Here is an 18,858-nt window from a genome sequence, read left to right as displayed (position 1 = left end):
TCTGGAGGAAGATGATTTGGTGGCAGATAAAGAGCTATTCATTAGTCATTTTAATGGATTTTTCCATTGTGCCATAATTCAGAATGTCACACAAGGGACAGTAAAGAACAAATCTTTAAGCAAAATCGTTACCATGTATAGGCTATATTGGAAAAGAACACAAGAGATTATTAATTCTCTACCATTTCAGTTCATATTCTTTTGTTTTGGATCAATGCCTGATGCTGTCAGTGAATTTGACTTGCAGAACTTGAAAGCAAGGTGTTCTGAACTGCAGGATGCTGAATAACTTTCTCACAGCGGATGTACATTTTGTCAAGGCAGCCACTTCACTTCCCTGGCATCTTATTCAGCTTTGTGGCATCTTCTATTGGCATGGGTAAGGTTTTATGCTTGGAGAAGTGTAGCCTATGGCTTAGGATGTTATCCCCTGAAATAGACAATGGTCTGGGTGCTTAGGTGGTGGTATGGCTGCATAGGAGTGTGGTAAAGGGGAATCTTTACAGTTACAAGGGCCTATGCAGCACACAGGCAGCATGAATCAGTTACGTCCCTGCCCTAAGCAAATAGTGAAACCCAACCTGCAGTATTAATATCGTATGCAGATAACTACACCAAAACCATCCTCCTGCCTGCAGGTGTTTCATGTATGCCTGCATGATGGAAAGCAAGCCTTGTGGGATAACCAAGTCCCTTTTGAATAAGTAGACATGGATGCCAGAACAAGCTTGACTGCCTTGGCACAATGTTTTCCCATGTTAACACATCCTCTAAACAGAGCCAGTTAGCCAGTGCTCCTGCAGGTCCTCTGCTTTTGGTATCCATGCTCAATCACTGAGAATTCTGAATCAATCTCCTTGCAGGCTTTCACTAGGAGTTTTACTTGGCTTGTGTGTAAGTAGTGTGCTGTAACTACCTCCTTGTGCAAACCAGTACAGCTCCTCTGAGCATGTAAACTGACTAATGTAGTCTGCTTTTACTTCACCTTCAAATTTGCTGATGGGCAGGAATTTTCTGTATCACAGAGAGACCGAAGGTGCTGGGGGGACCATGAAGATGAGCTCCACCTTCCAAACCAGAACAAACCACAGAAGGCCTACAAAAAGGGGCATCTGAAGTGGGTCAGTTTGAATTTGTGGAAACTGTAGAAACACCTGGTCTGTCTACTCACCTCCAGTACATTGCAGGCCCCTGTCCCTTCAGGTCATATGTTGTCATTGCTGGCAACACTGTACAGACTTTTCCTACTGAGGTATGCAGTGATAGCTAATGGGATACATGGATTTGGTATGCCTAAGGCAGCCAGTATGAGGCATAAACTTACAGCAGTATTTTAACCTCAGCAGCCACATGTCTTTTCCCCCTTTTATCACCTCCCCACCGTTTTTGCTGGCCACTGTGGAAGCAAAAGCCTCTGATTTTGCGTGATGTTTGGATGCAGGTGGAAGATGTCTGGTGGTTCAGGCAACCTTTGCTGCGTGAGCATTGTGCCCTATTTCTTGCAGCAAGTCTGATGGGTTTGTCCTTCAGGCCAAGTCTGGGCACAAGCCACTAATGGGAGTGCATAGTTATCACCATAAAAGGATTCAGCTCAAAGTCTGAGTGTTGCACCAAAATTAATTATATTCTTTTTGGTACATCATTTCTAGACTTCATGTCACTCAATGATTTCAACTTGAAAGTAAAACCAATTTAAAGTAAATGAGCACATCAGTTGCCCCTCCATTCTGCCACTGTGGCAGAACAGGAGCACGTATCAAATAGATAAAGTCCAGCAAGCTACCTGCCAGGAAAGCTTTTGCCAATTATCAAATAAATACCTCTTACCAAAAGTGCTGAATGTTCAGATTGCATACAATAAATGGTAATTAAAAAAAGGCAAGCCTAGCAACCTGAAAAAATAAATTAATAGTTTTAAGATTCTACTGAAGGTTCCAGCCTGTACTCTGATTATGAAGATGAATCACTTGGTTTTGTCAGATTTCTCATTCTTACTGTACATAAAACCCACCAGCTGGTCTGGGTTATAAAACCAATGCGAATGTTTATTATGAGACAACTGACATGGGCGAGGGTGTAAGAGTTAAATCCTGTGACCTTCTGAAGGTTAAAGTACAATAAAGTACAGGTAAATTGGCATTCCAAAACAAAAGCTTTTTGAAAGCACAGATGAGCCTATGGTGTATGTGTTCATCTTTGCTGTCCTAATGCTCTAGGACTTTTTTGAGGAAGCACATGTATTTATACTTCATAGAGTATAAAAAGCACTATATTTTTACAAGGAGAGAATGTGAAGCAAACACACTTATATTTTCCTTGAATATAAGATGAATTTATACAACAGTCGATAAATAAATTTTAAGTATAGTAAAATTTCATGCCCTGGTTGCATGATGACCAGCAGGGACAAAGTTCTGTGTGTAAATTCAAAGCAAATTGTAGTGGCAGCTGCTCAGCAAAAAGCGAGTTGGGCTCTTTGCTGCCAGTGGTGCTTGCTCTGGATTGCAGTAACAGCAGAAAGGGCCTATGCCCTGGGAGCTTTTGTGGTATTGCCTTTATCCCTGTCCCCTGATGAGCTATGAGCCAGGAAGGGGAGTAGGTTACTTGGAAGTTCCTGAGCTCCAGCATGGGAAAACCACTGTTGGATAAGCAGCTGACCAAGAAGCTTGTATGGGGCTGAGAGCAGGCAGCACGAATTAAAGGAAACCTCTGCATTTGAAAATGTGAGATAATTACTCTTATTTAACCTAGTATAACTGTATCCCTGCCAGAACACAGCTGTGTAATTTTTAGTATGTATTACAGCTTTAAAATAAAACGAATGTCAGAGGACTACAAATTTTATGTCTTTCTGCCATTTATGTGCCTGGGATCATGTCTCTAGCCCCAGCACAAAACTTGCTTTGTATTTGCCAACAGGTTCATGTATATATGCACAGATATACACACACAGAGTAGCTTTTTTTTTTTTTTGGTCTTGGTAAGAGTTTTCATGTATTCATTTCTTTATCAATTTGTAAACATGATCAAGCATAAGTTCCTGCTCACCATGTTTAGGAGCATTATGTTTATCCTTGTGAGCTTGATGATTTTTAACAGTGAAATTTGGCAAATTGGGGTTCTGACCATACATGTATTTTAAAGTAATTTATTACTCAGGAAGATTCATCTGTTGCAATTGAGGAAGGTGAATGTTTTTAATGGTCAATGTCATGAAATTACAGATTGGCTAAGAAAGTGATTTACATTTCTTGGCTAAGAATAAGCATCTAGAAATAAGATTTTCTCAAAGAAAAACAGAAAGCATTATGAAGCTGTTGGTGCTGTATGAAAATACTTGCTGTAGCACCTCGGCTTTCTCTGCAACCACACATTCATCTTCACTCCTTATCCCTCTAGCATCCATACAGAACTGCCTTGCTTGCTACCACCTAGTTATAACTCCAGCCATAATGGATTTGCTGTGGCTGCCAGTACAAATATCTGTTTGTGCCAAATGGTGTTAGGATCTGTCTGCTGCACAACAGCATGCTCTTTCTCCTTGATCCCTTTCCATCTCATAATATTCCAACCCACCCGCTTTAGTCTAGACGCAAGTCCTCTCTGCTCTCCAGTCAGCAGCACAAGCATAATTCAGTAATTTATATTCCCAAGGCTCAAGCTCTTGTTGCAATAAGAAGTCACAGGGTCAAGAAAACCCACCCATGCTACTGTATGTGCAGAATCTAATCACGGTGACTCTAGAATTAGCTGTCAACTCTAGCTGAAGACTTCAGGGGTTTTTTCCTCCTCTACACACTGATGGCTAATCTATTATTTATAATGGTGACCAGCGGCACCTCCGCAATGAAAGAAGTTAAATTGTTGTACAGTTCAATGGCCAAACATATTCTGTCCACGTAAGTTTTTACTTTTTCCTTATTCAGCAGCTTTGCTCACTCTGTGCAAGAGAGGAATCCGGCATCAAGTTCTCCATATTGAGGCAATGTTTTACAATCAACTGGACATCTTGAGTCATGCATGTAAACGTACCAAATTTTGATCAGGTTTTAGGTTGTATTGCAGTAATTTGATCTGAGTTACTTTTTAAGAGCTTTCTCAGAGCCTTTTACCTTTTCAGAGGTTACCCCTCTTTGTCAGCACTGTGTGGAACTTGTTGAGGTTTCATTGCAGGAGGAGAAAACATCCCGTAAGTACTATAAAGCACAGGTTTATTCAGCTCCACAATGATGTAACTGGGATTTTGATTAGGTTTGAATTATTCTGTCCTGAAAATACGTGTATTGAGTGTTCTTCCGGTATATAGAATGTAGGTCTATTTTATCAACTTGCTTCTACTTTATAATGGTTTGTAGCTCTTACAGAGAAAGAGCCCTAGTAATGTTTGTATGGAAGATCCAAGTCTCCAATCCGTCTGATTTGAAGTAAAGATTTGAACCATATCCCAATGGAAGTCAGTGTTTTCTGTCAGAGTTGTTCCATTTTATATCAGTAATTATTGATGTAATATCAGTAATTATCAGTAAGAATGAGTTGCTCATCAGGTACCTGTACAGAATTGACATAGGACATCACCATTCAAAGTTGTATTGAATCAGACTGAGTAGATACTTGAGCTCAAGTCTGCAGAGCTCCATGCTTTGGTAAAACCTTCCTAGATTTGCACAGAAGCTCCATGCTAAGAAAGCTGTTTGGTAAGAGCTATATTTGAAGCTATTAAGTCTGTGCCTGTTTTCTTCCTCACCCTTGAAATTTTCATCAAACAATATTTTTGAAGCAGAAAATTTGTTTTTATTGAAAAATTTCAAGCCAGCTGTACTCAACACTGAATCTACTGAGCAAGGGTAGATTATTTGGTACAACTGCCTCCTAGGAATCTTATATAAAAGTCAGATTAACCAGAATGACATGCAGAAAATTGTGTGATAAGGAACAAAAAGGTTCATCTTACTGTAGCAGTTGAAGTGAGAGGTTAAGTCACATCACCTTAGCTCTCTACTTTCTATACTTAAAACTGTGAGAATTCCTGCTTTCATCAGAAGAGCTCCAGCAAGCCCATCTGACCTTTTTTGCAGCTATGAGGATAATGCACTTTGACAGCTGTAGCAGTGTAAGTTCCACAGACTGCTGTATAAACAGCCCTCTTCAGGTTAGTTTGGTAAAAACATAATCAGGATTATGATTGAAGTGCTCTAAAATCTATTGCACATCGATGCAGGAGGAACTTCCTGCATTAGGCATATTTGATAAAAGCAAAAGATGGAGAAAGGGTCTTTTCTGTGAATTGTCTGGCCACAATGCACAAGCTTAGGGTTTTATAGCTGCTCTTCGTCAGCTATCAGTGGTGTGCATGTTTTCTGATTAGTTTTGTACCGAAGTCTAGATTTGCTACATGAAACTTTCTGCAAGCTCCAACAACTGTGAGATTGTTTCCTCCTCACCCAAGTTTCTTGTCTCTCAGCACCACTGAATGAACTTAAGGTTTCTGGTCTAATGTTGTTTCAGTGAATGCTATTGATGGACCTGGGTCCAGGTGCTCCTTCCTCTTGTGTTCTGGGTCACTGAGATGTTCTCCTTGGTTTTCTTAGGATTAGATGAAACAGCAATAGGTCTGTTGCACATACTTAAGCAACATTAATTCACATGTGCTTTTTAACAGTTTACAGTGTCTGTGATTTTTAATCATGATTATGGGTGTTTGAAGGCTCCAGCATCTTGAATTTATGTGAGATTTTTAACTTTTTAAAGAGAACTTTTTTAGCTAATGAGGTTGCCTAGACATGTAAACGTGAATTGTAAAAACTACAGCATAAAACGAATAAAAAAGACCATAAAATTTCATGCTTTATGAGAGATAATAATGCCAGATTTTTTTAATAGTTAAGAGTTGGGAATACTATTTCTCCTTCTTAAACATGTTTTTTAGTCTTTGCCCTATTTAATTTTATCTTGTGCCTTCTTCTTTCTCTAAACATGTTTCTTACTCATTTAAATACTTGTTTCTTTTCCTTTCTTTGCCTTTTTTCCCTGTACATGTTTTTAATGTTTCTTTCTAAAATTTATTTCTGCAGTCTTTGTCTCGTTAATCCCTTCCCTCTCTCCCTCCTCCTCTTTGATGTTTGTGCAGTGGTCTTCATCCATTTCCCAGCAGACTTCTCTTAACTCTCATTGCATGATAAAGCAGTGGGCCAATTAGCCCACAAACAAGGTTTTCCCTCCATTCCTTGTACAAATCCCTGAAGCACAGGGAGATAGTGCTGTGGAGACTGGATGTTTCCATTTGCTGCTGCATGCAGAACTAATGGAGCAACATGGCCCGGAGAAGGACTAGAACATAAAAAGCCTGCGTGTGCAGTGCTGCTGCCCTGCTTCTAGCATGTCTTCAGGCTCATGCTAAGGGTTTAATCTGTAACTTGCTCTGCTCCTTGTATTGAAGCTTTATCCCCTCATGAGACTGCTCTTCAGAGAGTATTTCAAAAACCTGTTCTATAAAAAGCCTGATGACTCAATTGTTAATATATGTTAAATCAGAAGGGCTGCTCCCAAGGTTGGGAGAGATGAAGCTTGTGAAGGGGACCAAAGGGTGGGATTCTGTTGCCACGGGGGCTTGTACAGGTGCAGAGAGGCTGAGTCAGTTGGGGCTTCATCTTTCCTGTGAGCACTCTGGCTCCAGCCAGGATTGCATTTAATTTCCAAGTGCATACTCTCAAATTGAAGTCTCTGTGTTTGTATTCAGTGTAAGGACGTTTTCAGTCATGACTGGAAGCAAAGGCATAGGGATAATGGCCCAAAGTTTCTTATTTTGAATGTTATTTCAAGGCTGCACCACTGTATGATTTTTGAGCAACACATTTCTCTCCTGATTTCTCCCCACACGCTTAGTGACTGTAGCTGGGTGATGAGGAGTAAAGCAATTAATGTTTGTACAGCGTTTTGAATGTTAAAAGCTGTTATATAACTAAGTGTTACTATTTGGGGGTGTGCTGCAGTGCAGCAGATCTTGGTGACAGCAATTGGGATGCTAGGAGGGCACTAAAACCCAGAACCGACAGGGAATGGGGCTGGTCGTGTAGCCCTATCAAAGGGCCTTATCTTGTTGACTCACTGCCTGGGGCAACATGTGCCCTTTAGCTCACTCCACTGGTGTATTCATTTAGTGAATCAGCCAACATGACACCAATGTGGAGGTGGAGAGAGTCCCTTTAATGTGGGAGAACATTCTGTAGAGAGGGTTATACTGGTTTTAGACACTGAATACCACCAAGTTGTGATTTTTTTTTTTTTTTTTAAATGCGATTACAAATACAGTTTGCAGATTAATTCATCTGGCAGTCAAGTAATTCTGTAACCATCAACTATGAACTATGTATTTTAGGATTATTATGGGTTTATACGGTTGTTATTTATCAAGATAAATTTGCTGTTTCTCACGGGGGGGCGGGGGTGCAGTTCTTATTTAGCACTTGAGATAAATTCATACAAGGTCAATTAAACAAATAATTTTTTCAACGTTGCACGTCAAGGGCAATAACAGAAGGAAAAATAAAACCTGAATGGTAAATACCTGAGAAGAAAGATGTTTTCTGTTGTGCTCCGGAATGTTTGTGGTGGGGTTGTGTTAGTTTATGATGTGTCTGGACTAATCAGGATCTAAGAGAAGGAGTGATTAAGGTACCGGCTGCTGCAGAAGTTGCAGTTCATACTGGCGTGCTGTACAGTGCTGCACTGTGTTTTGTGGCTTTTCTGTGAATATTAAAATCAGGAACTAGGTGAACACAGTATCCCACTTGACAATGCAGTTGATAAAGCATCAGTAGCAAAGTAAGCATCTAACCAAACCTGCTTCCATCAGCTCTGTGTTCATCTGGGAGGGAGACCCAATAGCATAGAGTTTGAATAACTTCCTGGATTTTGCTGTCTTTAAAGTTAGTAGCAATGGGATAGTTAAATCCCTGAAAAACAATCATGGCTAAGTAGTCTTACAGCAAGTTTTAAACAGGAATATCATTATTGGCTCAGTTATTGTGTTTGGATTACATGTGATAACCCAAGGAACTTCCTGGATGGAGAACATGGAGATGCTTCAAGGTCATCAGATTTGCCATGGTTTCAGGTCAGATTCCTGTGAATCAGTAAAGCTTTCAAAATCAATATCCAAAACTAGTATTAGGAATAACTTTCACTTACTATATACTAGCTAGGGAGGTTGCAGAGAAGGGTAAGATCTGGAAAAGAAAACGTCTTGGTTTCATTGCTCTTTCTGCTTTGACTTAATCTGGCAGTCCTGTGCCTCCCTGCTGCTGAAGGGAGCCTGCCTTTGAAGTAGGAATTTGTAGCCTTGTGTCCCTGCAGAACCTTTTCTCATGAACTCCTCCCGGGGATGAGGTAAAGGCTGCTGTGTGTAATCTCAAGAGTTTTTTTCACCACATTGGTTATCTCTTTGCACACAGACTTTCGTTTTGGTTGCTGTCCCTGTAGTTGTGATCTTTATCAGACCAGTTTGTTCATTAAGTGAAAGACTGCTTCTTTGAACTAGTTTAGCTTCCAAAATAGTTCAGAGGAGCCTGTAAAAGCTGAGTCAAGATTCAAAGTTCTCTTTGTTTTTATTAATCTGCTTTTTGAACGTTTTCTGCAGTGAATGCTATATCTTTTTTACTTTTAATTTGACAAACATTGCAATATGACAAACACATGAAAACTGATTGTGGTTATGTTTGAACAATGTAGTGGATTTTTCATTTAATTATCTTTTCTCTGCCTGTAGCTGTAGCCCTATTGACCTCTGCATTAACTGCGCCATATATTTTGTTGCTTGATAATATGCTCCCTGAGGCAGAGGTTTTGCTTGTCAGGTTTATAAATCAGCAATTGCATGGGTTGCATACTGTAAATAACACTCAGAAGATGCACATAGGGAACTTGAGTAAATAACATCCAACAGTTCATGTTTGCCGTGTCCTTGGATTCCTTCTAAATAAAACTTGCTTTGCCCTTCATTAGATTTTTAACAATTTAATTAAGCAATTGGCTACGTCATTTCTACACTTGTAATTTTAGACTGTCTGAGGTCATGTCAGCCTGTCACTAGCAGAAGCTTCTCAACAGAAGTGAGCCTAATACCTTCTGCTTTGCCAAAACCAAATCATTTCCCTGCTTGGCTTTAATGAGAGGTTAGAGAGCTTACAGGAGAAATAAACAACTGAAACATGCTGTTTGGGATAATGGTCGAATTCTTTCTCTGCTAAGTCTCGTACACTTGATTTTGTGGTTTTGCTATAGTTACTGGTGACTTCCAGTAAGTGTCCTAATAGTTTAGCAGACAGTAATCAGGCTTTGAGCTTATTATGTGTAGAGCTGCTCGCCTAATTGCAGAAAAGCAGTCAGCCTTTCTGTAGGGAGGACTGAAGAGGCTGGGAATGATCTCAGCTCTAAGCTTGTTTTGATGGCTGGGTGCATTGACAAAAACACCTGTGATCCAGCTCTGCTTTAATAGTCTCTTGTCTTCATACTTCATTTTGCTTATCTCTTTTTCCCTGCCACTTTCATTTGAATAGGATATACTTCATTTTGACTCCAAAGCTGCTGTGTGCTGTTTAAGTGCCTGCTGTGCTTGGCCCAAAGGTGAGAGCCTGGCAGAAAAGGGGGAGTTGAGCCCTCCTGGGTATCCTGATCTCACCTAGCTGTTCACAAAGCACCTTGAGAAACTCAAATGAAAGCAGCTGCTGTTGTATTTTATTCTCCTTACTCCCTTGAGGATTTGGTAATCGCGTGTTTGGTTTTATTCCCTTTTGATTTATGTTCCCTTTTGCTGCTGTGTTTTTGACAGATCCTCCTGACTGGGTTCCAGATGAAGTCTGCAGCTACTGCACTGCGTGCAAGGCTCCTTTCACAGTCATTCGCAGGAAGCACCACTGTCGGAGCTGTGGCAAGGTAATGACTCAAACAAGTGAGAAACTGTCTGCCAAAGAGAACAGCAAATTCATGTGTACAACAAAGTCAGCTGCACAGCAAGATGTGTGCACTTGCATAGGGTTCTCGAGTCACGAGTGGTTTTGTATGCATTGCCTGTCAACTGCTCAGCTTATGTTTAGAAAGTGGGGGGGAGGCTTTGACTTTTATACAGCAATAAGCATTTGTCTGCTAAAAATCAGAACTCCTGTTGAGACCTTAGAACAAACACCTCAAATCCAGAGGCACTCTGAGCTACTGCTGTAATCTTCTATGAGCCGCAGCAGCCTCCACTGTGAGGGGTGGTACACGGCTCAGCTGCACGGATGGTGTGTCCCTTTGCTTTCTGCCTAAACCTTTGCAGGCTGACTGCGGTGTGTAGGGCTGCTGCTTTGTGAGTTTGTGGGGGAGGAAGAGGGAGCAAGGAAGAAAAAAGCAGTCATATGCCTCTGGAAGCCAGAGATCTGCAGTCCCATTTCACTTGCTGGCTGGCGTACAACTTAAAAATGAAGAGGGTGGAGAAGCTGGTTTTGTTAACTTTGGAGTGGGCTTGGAGGAGTAGAAATTTTGGAGATTACATACACATCACAAATATTCTACTAGTCTGTCTTTAAAACCAAGGAAGAGAGATGCTTCTTTTCGTCTCTGGTGGAGCTGCCTTCCCCTGTGACCTGCAGAGTTAGACAGGCCTGCCTTGGCTAATGGCAGTGCTTGAGTACCTGTGTCAGAGAGGCTAAGCACAGATTAATTGGTCACTGGGCTATGAGTTGTCTGCAGGGGGCTTTCATCTGCTGTGCTGAGGAGGGTGGTGTTGCCAATACACAGAAGCCCAGTAAGATCTTCTTTCCCCTCTCTCGAAATCAATTTTGACCCATCCAGCCCTTAAAAGGAACTAAAGTGAAATCTCCCTCTTGTTTTTCAGATCTTCTGTTCCCGCTGTTCCTCCCACTCTGCTCCATTACCTCGTTATGGTCAGATGAAGCCTGTCCGTGTTTGCACTCACTGTTATGTGTTCCATGTCACTCCTTTCTATAGTGACAAAGCTGGTATCTGACATATTAAACCACTGGCGTGTCATGGAGTCTTACACGGACTGATATATTTGACCTAAGCCAAGAATTAACTTGAAAGAGGGATCCCATGAGGGCATGTAGGCTTTGACATCCATTACTATAAATTTTGTACAGACAGTTTTTATTGCATTTTACTAAGCTGCTAAAGGGAAGTATGAAGCGACTGTAGCTCTAAGGCTAAAGTACAGTCTTCCATAAATTTATAACATTAATGTTACGATGCCATATGCAGAACAAATGCACTGTGTGGAAGGAAATAGGGCTCCAAGAATCGAACAAGCATTGCTGCTTACCTTACACGCTAGGAACAGAGTAGCCAGTTAACCAGTCCATCCCAGCAAATCGATCCCAAAGCTCGGACACTTCTGTGCTCACTAGAATACCAGCATGGCTGTGGATTCAGCGCTCTCCCTCCTGCTGCGGTTTAACTTTCCCATTACTAGACTTTTGCTACCTGTGCTAGGATTAATTAAAGGAAAACAATTTCAAATCCATATTTGGTATTTACAAAGGCAAAATCTTGTGTGAATCACATAGGAAGCACTGAAGGTCCTGAAGCAGTATATTTCTGTTGCCTTTCATGTACTGAGCAGAGCAATAACTCCAAGTCGTCTTCTAAAGTTAAGTTTTACAACTTCCAGTTCCATATTTTGGACTTTTGGAAGTATTTATAGTCTGCATAATTTGTACTAAATCCCGTGAATAAAAGTCTGACAGAGAGCTTTGGTTTCTATATCAGTATTTAAAACTTAACAAACTTCAGTTACCAAATATTCAGGTTACCAAATATTAAAATACATATTTTTGAAAGAGTTTAGCAGCAAAATTCAGTAGATGTGACAAAATATTTCTCCTGTAATGAGTTTTTTTAAGTGGTTTTTTAAAAGGCAAATATGTAGTGATACATTCAAAAGGTCCTACAGAATGGTCAGCCGAAGAAGGGTACTTCTTGTCCACATTTGGCAGAGTAACCATGTAAAATATTACATACTGTTACTTCACTCATGCTAACAACTCAGAAGACATTTGTATTTGTTTGACACACCAGGGATTAATTTTCGTCTCCACTTGAAGGGGAAAGAAATAAGACTCACATGGATTCGTGCTATGATCTTGCACAAACTATTTGCAGTAAGAGCTCCCTGAGCACTGAGGTTTCAAAGGCGTTCGGACATGCTTTGAGTTAGCCACATGAAAAGCAAGACAGTGTGTGCTGTGGTTACAGAGGAAGTGAGATCAAGAGCTCTTTGCTGTATCCCCTTTCCTGACTCACAGTGGTACACACTGTGTTTCAAAGTGATAAATACAAAAAAGGATGAGGAAGTTGTTCGCAGTATCGTGCTCAAGAGGGGTTGTCATTCAAAATGATACGGCAAAACTGGCCAGTGTTGATTTTTCTTTTTTAATTTATTTTTGTGGGGATATTCCCTTTGTTAAATGGTTTATTATTCAGTGTTAATGAGCCATATAAGGGTACAACAGTTTGGCACTACTGTCGTTTTGAACCAGATAAAACAGCTTCACTTAGTTTATGTGTAATGCACAAGCCTTATGATGCTGTTTGTAAACAATGTCAGCTACAATGTGTTATCCTCACCTTATTTATATTTTTATTATTATTTCCCTGAAACCCTTCCCATAGAATCCTTGAGTTGAAGTGTCGGCATTCACCAGAGTTTGGAAAGGTGTGGGGTTGGGTGGTTGGTGGGAGGTGGGTCATGTGGTGCAAGCAATGATACTTATTCAGGCTTAAATCTCAGGCTTCACATTGCAATGATTATTGCAGGTTTATTTTTAGAGAAAAAAAGAAAAAAAAATAAACAACAAATTTAATGCTTCTTTTATAGGATAAAAATACAACAAACTTCAATTGTGAAATAAATATGCACAAAAAGTTGCTTCTGTGAAAAAGAAAAATCTTATTTAATGGACTAAATATTTATTCAAGCTTGTTTTTATTTTGTAAATGCTGTAATTCAGAATCATTTCCATAAATATGATATTTAAAGATCTCAGACACTATAGTTTCTTATGTAAATACAGACTCCTATTTCTCTTACTGAAAAGCACAACGACTATATCAATACTAATATACATTTGCCTCAAGGAAGACTTTCATCTTGTAATCTCTTCAGATAATTAAAGTGTCAGGACTTTCTACTTCCACGTGCTGGATTGCTCTTTCATTTCGGGGTCTGTTTACATGGAGTGACAGCTGCCATCCTGTCATACAAACAGCCTTAAGTCTTTCTCACTTTGCAAAGTAACGTGAAAGAAATGAGTTTAAATTTGAAAATGGAAGTCACCCGTACGGAGAAGGGGTGGTAAATCAGAGCTGGAGCTTAACATTGCTTCGTGCTATCTCTTGCCACTGGCTGAAAATCCCCCTTCCCAAAATATCTTGTGTCAGTGGCCACTTCACACATGAGGCATATTCGATCTGCCTGCATCACATCTGCATAATCTTTTCTGTGGGGAATACAAATCTGCAGTGAAAATAGCTGCACAGTTATTCTTACAAAGCATAAATGCCTGGTGCTGGTTTGTTCTGCGGCTTGTGTGAGATACAACTGTTGCAGGTTTTATAATTAGTTTTATTTTCCAGAGGACTTAATGCATGGCTTTGGGATGCCATTTCATTGAAGAAAAACCACGTTTACAGCTCTGTGAGGTTAGAGTCTCAGCTTCAGTGGTGCAACAACAGGAAAATTCTATGGGAAATCTGAATGCAAGTTTAAGATTGCATTTGAATTAACACACATTCTGTTTATGGGCAAATACTACTGCCCTAAGGTGTGTATAAATAAATGAACAATAGAAATTTATCCTAAAGGGACTTTTTAAATGAAATCTATATCACTTCAGAGTTTGGGAAGGAGGGGGTTTCTTTTCTCCAAACTACAACAATGTCTTCCAAAGCAGTTGTCCTGTTGGGATATGACAACAGGAGCAATATAGATAATAAGGTAAGATCAACATTGCCAAAGGTGGCAGTAATTCACCTGATGTTGGACTCTCCTGTGTGACCCCTCTGAATCAAGGCTGTGTTCAGGAAAAAACAAAATGACAATAACTCTGAAGTGATCCTTTCTAGATCTGTACAAGTCACACAGCATTTCCTGCTCTCTCCAGGTTTGTAAAGGCAGGTGGGATATATGGGCTCCCTCTTCAGTAAAAGGAACTCCAATAAAAGCATCCCCTCTGCTTCCAGACTATACTCCTGTCCAGAAAATTCAGAATTACTTAAAAGCTGCCACATAGCAGCTCCATCAGGAGGAACCTGGAAGGAAGCGATGGGTAAGGAAAATGACCTTTGTGTTGCCTAACCTGGGAGGAAGGGGTTTTGTGTGTGTGGTTGTGCCCGTGCACGGTGGGAGGATATGAAAGGTTGGGCTGTGGAAGCAGGAGGCCTGTAGGAAAGCTTTAGATACAGCCCCATCACAATCCTCCTGGGCTCTAGGGGAAACCACCAGTCTCCAGCTGAACTCCTGTAGTTCATGCAAAGTCAGAGCTGCTGGGGCTGCATCCTCTAGTTTCCGTGGCAACCCCCGATAGCATCACTCCACCAGTGCCAAGACTGCAGCACTCCAGCCCTGCACAGGCAGGGATGCAGGGCTCCGCTTTCTGCATCGTCAGAGGAATTGTGATCACTCAAACGTCTTTATTTGCCATGAAGATTTATGCTGCGGAGTCAGGTGCTTACTGTGAACTCTGTTTTCTGATGATAAAATTTTACTGAATTACACTTTAATTGCATTGCTTGTCTGGAAGAAATCTCTGTGGGCTTCGTTTTGAGGGTTCTTTAGCTATTTTCCCCTCTCTTTCACCCTTTTCCCTACCCTATCACCCAGCTTTCAGTTTCTGCTGTGCATAAACTAGATGTCTTACGTAGCCTCCTTGGGTATCTTACAGATAGTGAAATATTAGCCAACTGAAGGAACTTTCATCCCTATTGCTTTCTGATCTTGCCCTTCAAGTTCCCAGGCACAGGCTCCTTTCAAACCCTCATTTGGTGTCCTTGTACCTGCAAGAGCATCCTGCTAAAAAAGTCCTTCCTGGCTGCCTGAGCTGCCGTAGGTCTTGCACCGAGGGGTGTGAAGTCCTGCAGTACTCCTTTACTTCATGGAGGAGAAAGGATGGATCCTAAATCCTGGGGTTTAATAGCTGTTAGTAACTTAGAGATACTGCAAAAACTGATTTGTTCATTTGACTCTTTTCTTTGCTATTAAACCAAAAAATGGCAAAATATTAGGCCAAAAGGATGACGAGGAGAAGACTTGTTATAGCAAATCTGCAAGTGTGAAGTTGATGTTTTAATGAAGTAATTGGTCTCTTTGAAAACAAGCTGTAACTGCATGTGTTAGGAATGCTGGGGCTCATGCATAAAACAAACTGGGCAATTAGTCTTTCATGAACTCATTTCATTTCTTGTTTTCACTAAACATGAAGGCTCTGAAGTGTAAAGTATGATCTTCCCACATGTTTCACTCAAAGGTATGAAGTTGATTTGTCTTCTCAGTTTTTCTCTGCAAGAACCACCAGCCTGTTAGGGCTGTGACTGAGCTTGTCTGCAGAAGAGAGAATTCTCCTGCATCCAAAGTGATGCAGCCAACAGTGGCGCCTTCAGGCCTCCTGCCTGCTGCTTCCAATGCTGCCAAGCATGGGGTAGCTGTGAAGGGTCAGTTGCTTGTGTCCAGTTGCTGAGTGATGCTGCCATTTGCTCTTTCTCATGAGCATGAGATGCCTGACACAGCCCAGGATGTGAGGGACCATGGTGCCTGGGAATGGCAGAGCCAGCCAGCATTTAGCTGTAAGTACCTCAGATATTGCAGAGATTTATTTTCTGCGAACAACCCCATGCCAGGTACTGAACTCATGTCTTGCTCTAGAAAGATTTATCTATTTTTGCACTTTTACATAGTTGTTCACAGAGCAGTAAAACATTGTTAGCACCATGACTCTTTTATTCACTGAGTTAATAATGAAGAAGAAATAAAACAGCAGCAGGGAGAGTGCTGAGGTAAGTGCTTTCTAGGTAATATTTCAGCAGTGGCCAGCTTTTGGGTTTTTCAGCTGGAACTAGGCTGTGGTACCAATGGGCTGGTCAGTACTGGGGGAAGATGCTGAGAAGAAATAGTCCTGATTAGCATTCGTGCTGATAACTTCTCTCTGGTGTCCTGTAAAACATGCTGAAAATATCCATCTTAAAAGATGTGTCTGAAAATGATGCTGAAGTGCCTCAGCCTTTTAAAGCTGTGTGGAGAAAGCCATCCCTTGGGATTGGGATGGCAGCTCCACCATGGGTTGTCCCAGACATAGATCCTCAGTCCTGTGACTTGCCTGTCAGGAGTGTGAACAGCAATGAGACTGTCCTGGCTTTATCAGCAAAGGATGTGTACCATGATGTTTCTCTTTGTGTTTGGGGAGCATTTGATAGATAATTGTTTCATCTGTCCAAGACCATTTGTGACTGATGTTTCATTAGCAGCTTTTCTGTTTATTGTGCAGCAGTAAAGCCTGATGGTATGGGGTTGTTTTGGTCTTGTTTTTTTAAATTCATCCCACTTTCTTTGGCTTATCTGCAGAAAGCTAGAAATTAATAATTGATATAAACAGGAAAATAATCACTTCTGCAAGTTATATTTATGAAGGGAACTACTCTGTGATCCCTTGACTCTCAAATGCTGGGAGATGAAACCCCAAGTAGTTCAAATGACCTTGATGTCAGTCTCTGAACTGTCTGCTTTTGTCTAGAAGGACTTCTTGTAGCTAGTGAAAAGGGCAATGTGGATGGATGACCACCGGGAGAAATGGTCTCTCTAGTGGGGAACAAAATGGAAAGTTTAAGGCAGTGTTTGTAGCACATCTTTGCCTGGGAATAAGTCTTCCCTCATTTTAAAAACTAGTGAAGCAAATTGCTATATTCTCCACATAAAGAAGCTCTCTTCAAATAAGGAAATTCAACTAATTTGGTCCAAGTGTGCTGGAAAAGAATATAAAGCTGCCACAAATTAATTCGGTGACAATTTTACAGCTTTTAATTGCCACAGTTTTGAGTTTTTTTCAGGACAGGACATCAGCTTTGTCTGGAGAACAAGGTAGGAAAACCTTGCCCAGCTGTACTGAAGAGGTATTCTCAGTCAGTTCACTCCTCACATTCTCCTTTCTGCCTTTTCTCTTACTTTTTTCCTCTTTAAAGGAATAATATTGGAGTTAGACTCTAGTCTCAGGGAAAATACTTCCGTATTTCTGTCCCAGAGGCATGAACCATTGAAACATGGCTGGTTTTCTGACTAGTGTCCGTCTCAAAAACTTACGTTGTGAAAAGCTGAGGTTTTGGATGAGGATTTACATCCAGATGCTGCCTCCACACAACTTTTGACACTGGAGCAAGAGCAAAGTAGTTGCTGCAGTAAAGAAACAAAAAATGAGGCTGCTGTAAAGCAGGAGGTTTAAGGGCTTCTTGGGCAAAGACTTGGTGGTGCTTACTGAAATCACCCAATTAGAGACCTGGCCTCAGTCCCTGAAAGGTGCAAGGGGATGCAGCCCTGAGCTGTGACCTGGGAGCTGGTGGGGCAGCAGCAGCAGCTGAGCGCTGGCCAGGCTGAAGGGAGAAGCAAGGAGCCACGATCCCAAGGGACACAACCCAAGGGGATTTTTTTTCCCATTGTTTTGCTAAAATCAGATCCCAGGAGGAACGTGAGGTGTTGTCTTACCTATTGTATTGAGGGCATTTTCAAGCAGCTTGGAGAAAAATCCACTCAGTGCTAGTCCCTGGCAGGAGAAGGGGACAGAGAGAGGCTGCTGGTTTTTGCTTGTTTATCATATTTTTAATCCTTTTTCTGCTTGCTTGCTGCAGTAAGAAATGGAAAAAAAAAAAAAGTGTTCATTTCTTAATCTCAAATTCCTATTCATGCAACAAATAATTCTCATAATGTGATCTAATCGCATAGTGCAAATAAATACCAATCATTAATATTACTTTGGTTTTAAACAGAAAAATCATTCACCCCAAACCAAGCAATTACAAATAGCTTCCTCTGCACACAAACAGCTCAGGAGCCATGGAGCACACCAGCACCGTGTGATGAAACCCTCTCTGCTGCTCTTGGAGGCTTTCCAGTGCCCTCCGAAGGCTCAGATGTTGTCACGGCTTTAGCTGCCAGAGGAAATTGCTTCTTGCCAAATCGTATCTCCTTTGCTGCTCTGTGTGCTGCTGGGGTTCAGCCCTGATGCTTTGAGAGCCTCTGCAGGGCCACTTTATTTGTGGTATTTATAAAATGGTTTAAGCACCTGCCAAAAAGGAAGATGTGGCTGAATGGGGGAAGGTGTTGAGCTGGCGTGCTGCTAGAAACAGCATTTCTGGTGTGTTTCACTGTGAGGGGAAAGCCATGGGAATGACTAAGGGATTGGAAATCCTCAGGGCTGCAATCTATTGAATGTATCAGAGCAAACTAATTGCATGTGCAGCCAAGTGCCCTGTAAATGCCTGTGATAGGTGCACTAATCTGATAAGCAGGGCTCCTCTGCCTGGCTGGCAGGTGTCTAATGGGGACCAACAGCCAAAAGTTGAGCCAGCTTTAATAGATCTACATGAGAGAAGAACTGTGTGGATGGTCAGCTGCTGAAAGAGTGAACTGATAGTAGCATGAACTCTCTCTTTATGATCACTAGAGTCTTTAACAAGGTAAGAGGTCAAACATAAGGAAGATGGAAGTGTTCAAGGCCAGGTTGGACAGGGCTTTGAGCAACTTGGTCTAGTGGAAGTTGTCCTTACCGACGGCAAGGGGGTGGAACTGGATGAGCTTTAAGATCCCTCCCAACCCAAACCATTTTA

At 41.2% G+C, this 18,858-nt stretch overlaps 1 protein-coding gene across 4 annotated transcripts in view; it reads left to right on the top strand.

Annotated features, from left to right (window-relative positions):
* ZFYVE28 (zinc finger FYVE-type containing 28) overlaps positions 1-13,187 on the top strand; it is a 149,816-nt gene extending 136,629 nt beyond the window's left edge. For all 4 annotated transcript variants that reach the window (XM_030491353.1, XM_030491352.1, XM_030491351.1 and 1 more), the window contains 2 exons: positions 9,827-9,930; positions 10,871-13,187. In XM_030491353.1, the coding sequence (XP_030347213.1) occupies positions 9,827-9,930; positions 10,871-11,002 (236 nt within the window). In that variant the 3' untranslated portion in view covers positions 11,003-13,187. The remainder of the gene's footprint in view (positions 1-9,826; positions 9,931-10,870) is intronic.
* The last annotated feature ends 5,671 nt before the right edge of the window (positions 13,188-18,858 follow it).

The sequence above is a fragment of the Strigops habroptila genome, chromosome 7 (genome assembly GCF_004027225.2).
Source record: "Strigops habroptila isolate Jane chromosome 7, bStrHab1.2.pri, whole genome shotgun sequence".
Taxonomy (NCBI): Eukaryota; Metazoa; Chordata; class Aves; order Psittaciformes; family Psittacidae; genus Strigops; species Strigops habroptila.
This window is presented reverse-complemented; position numbering and strand designations above follow the sequence as displayed.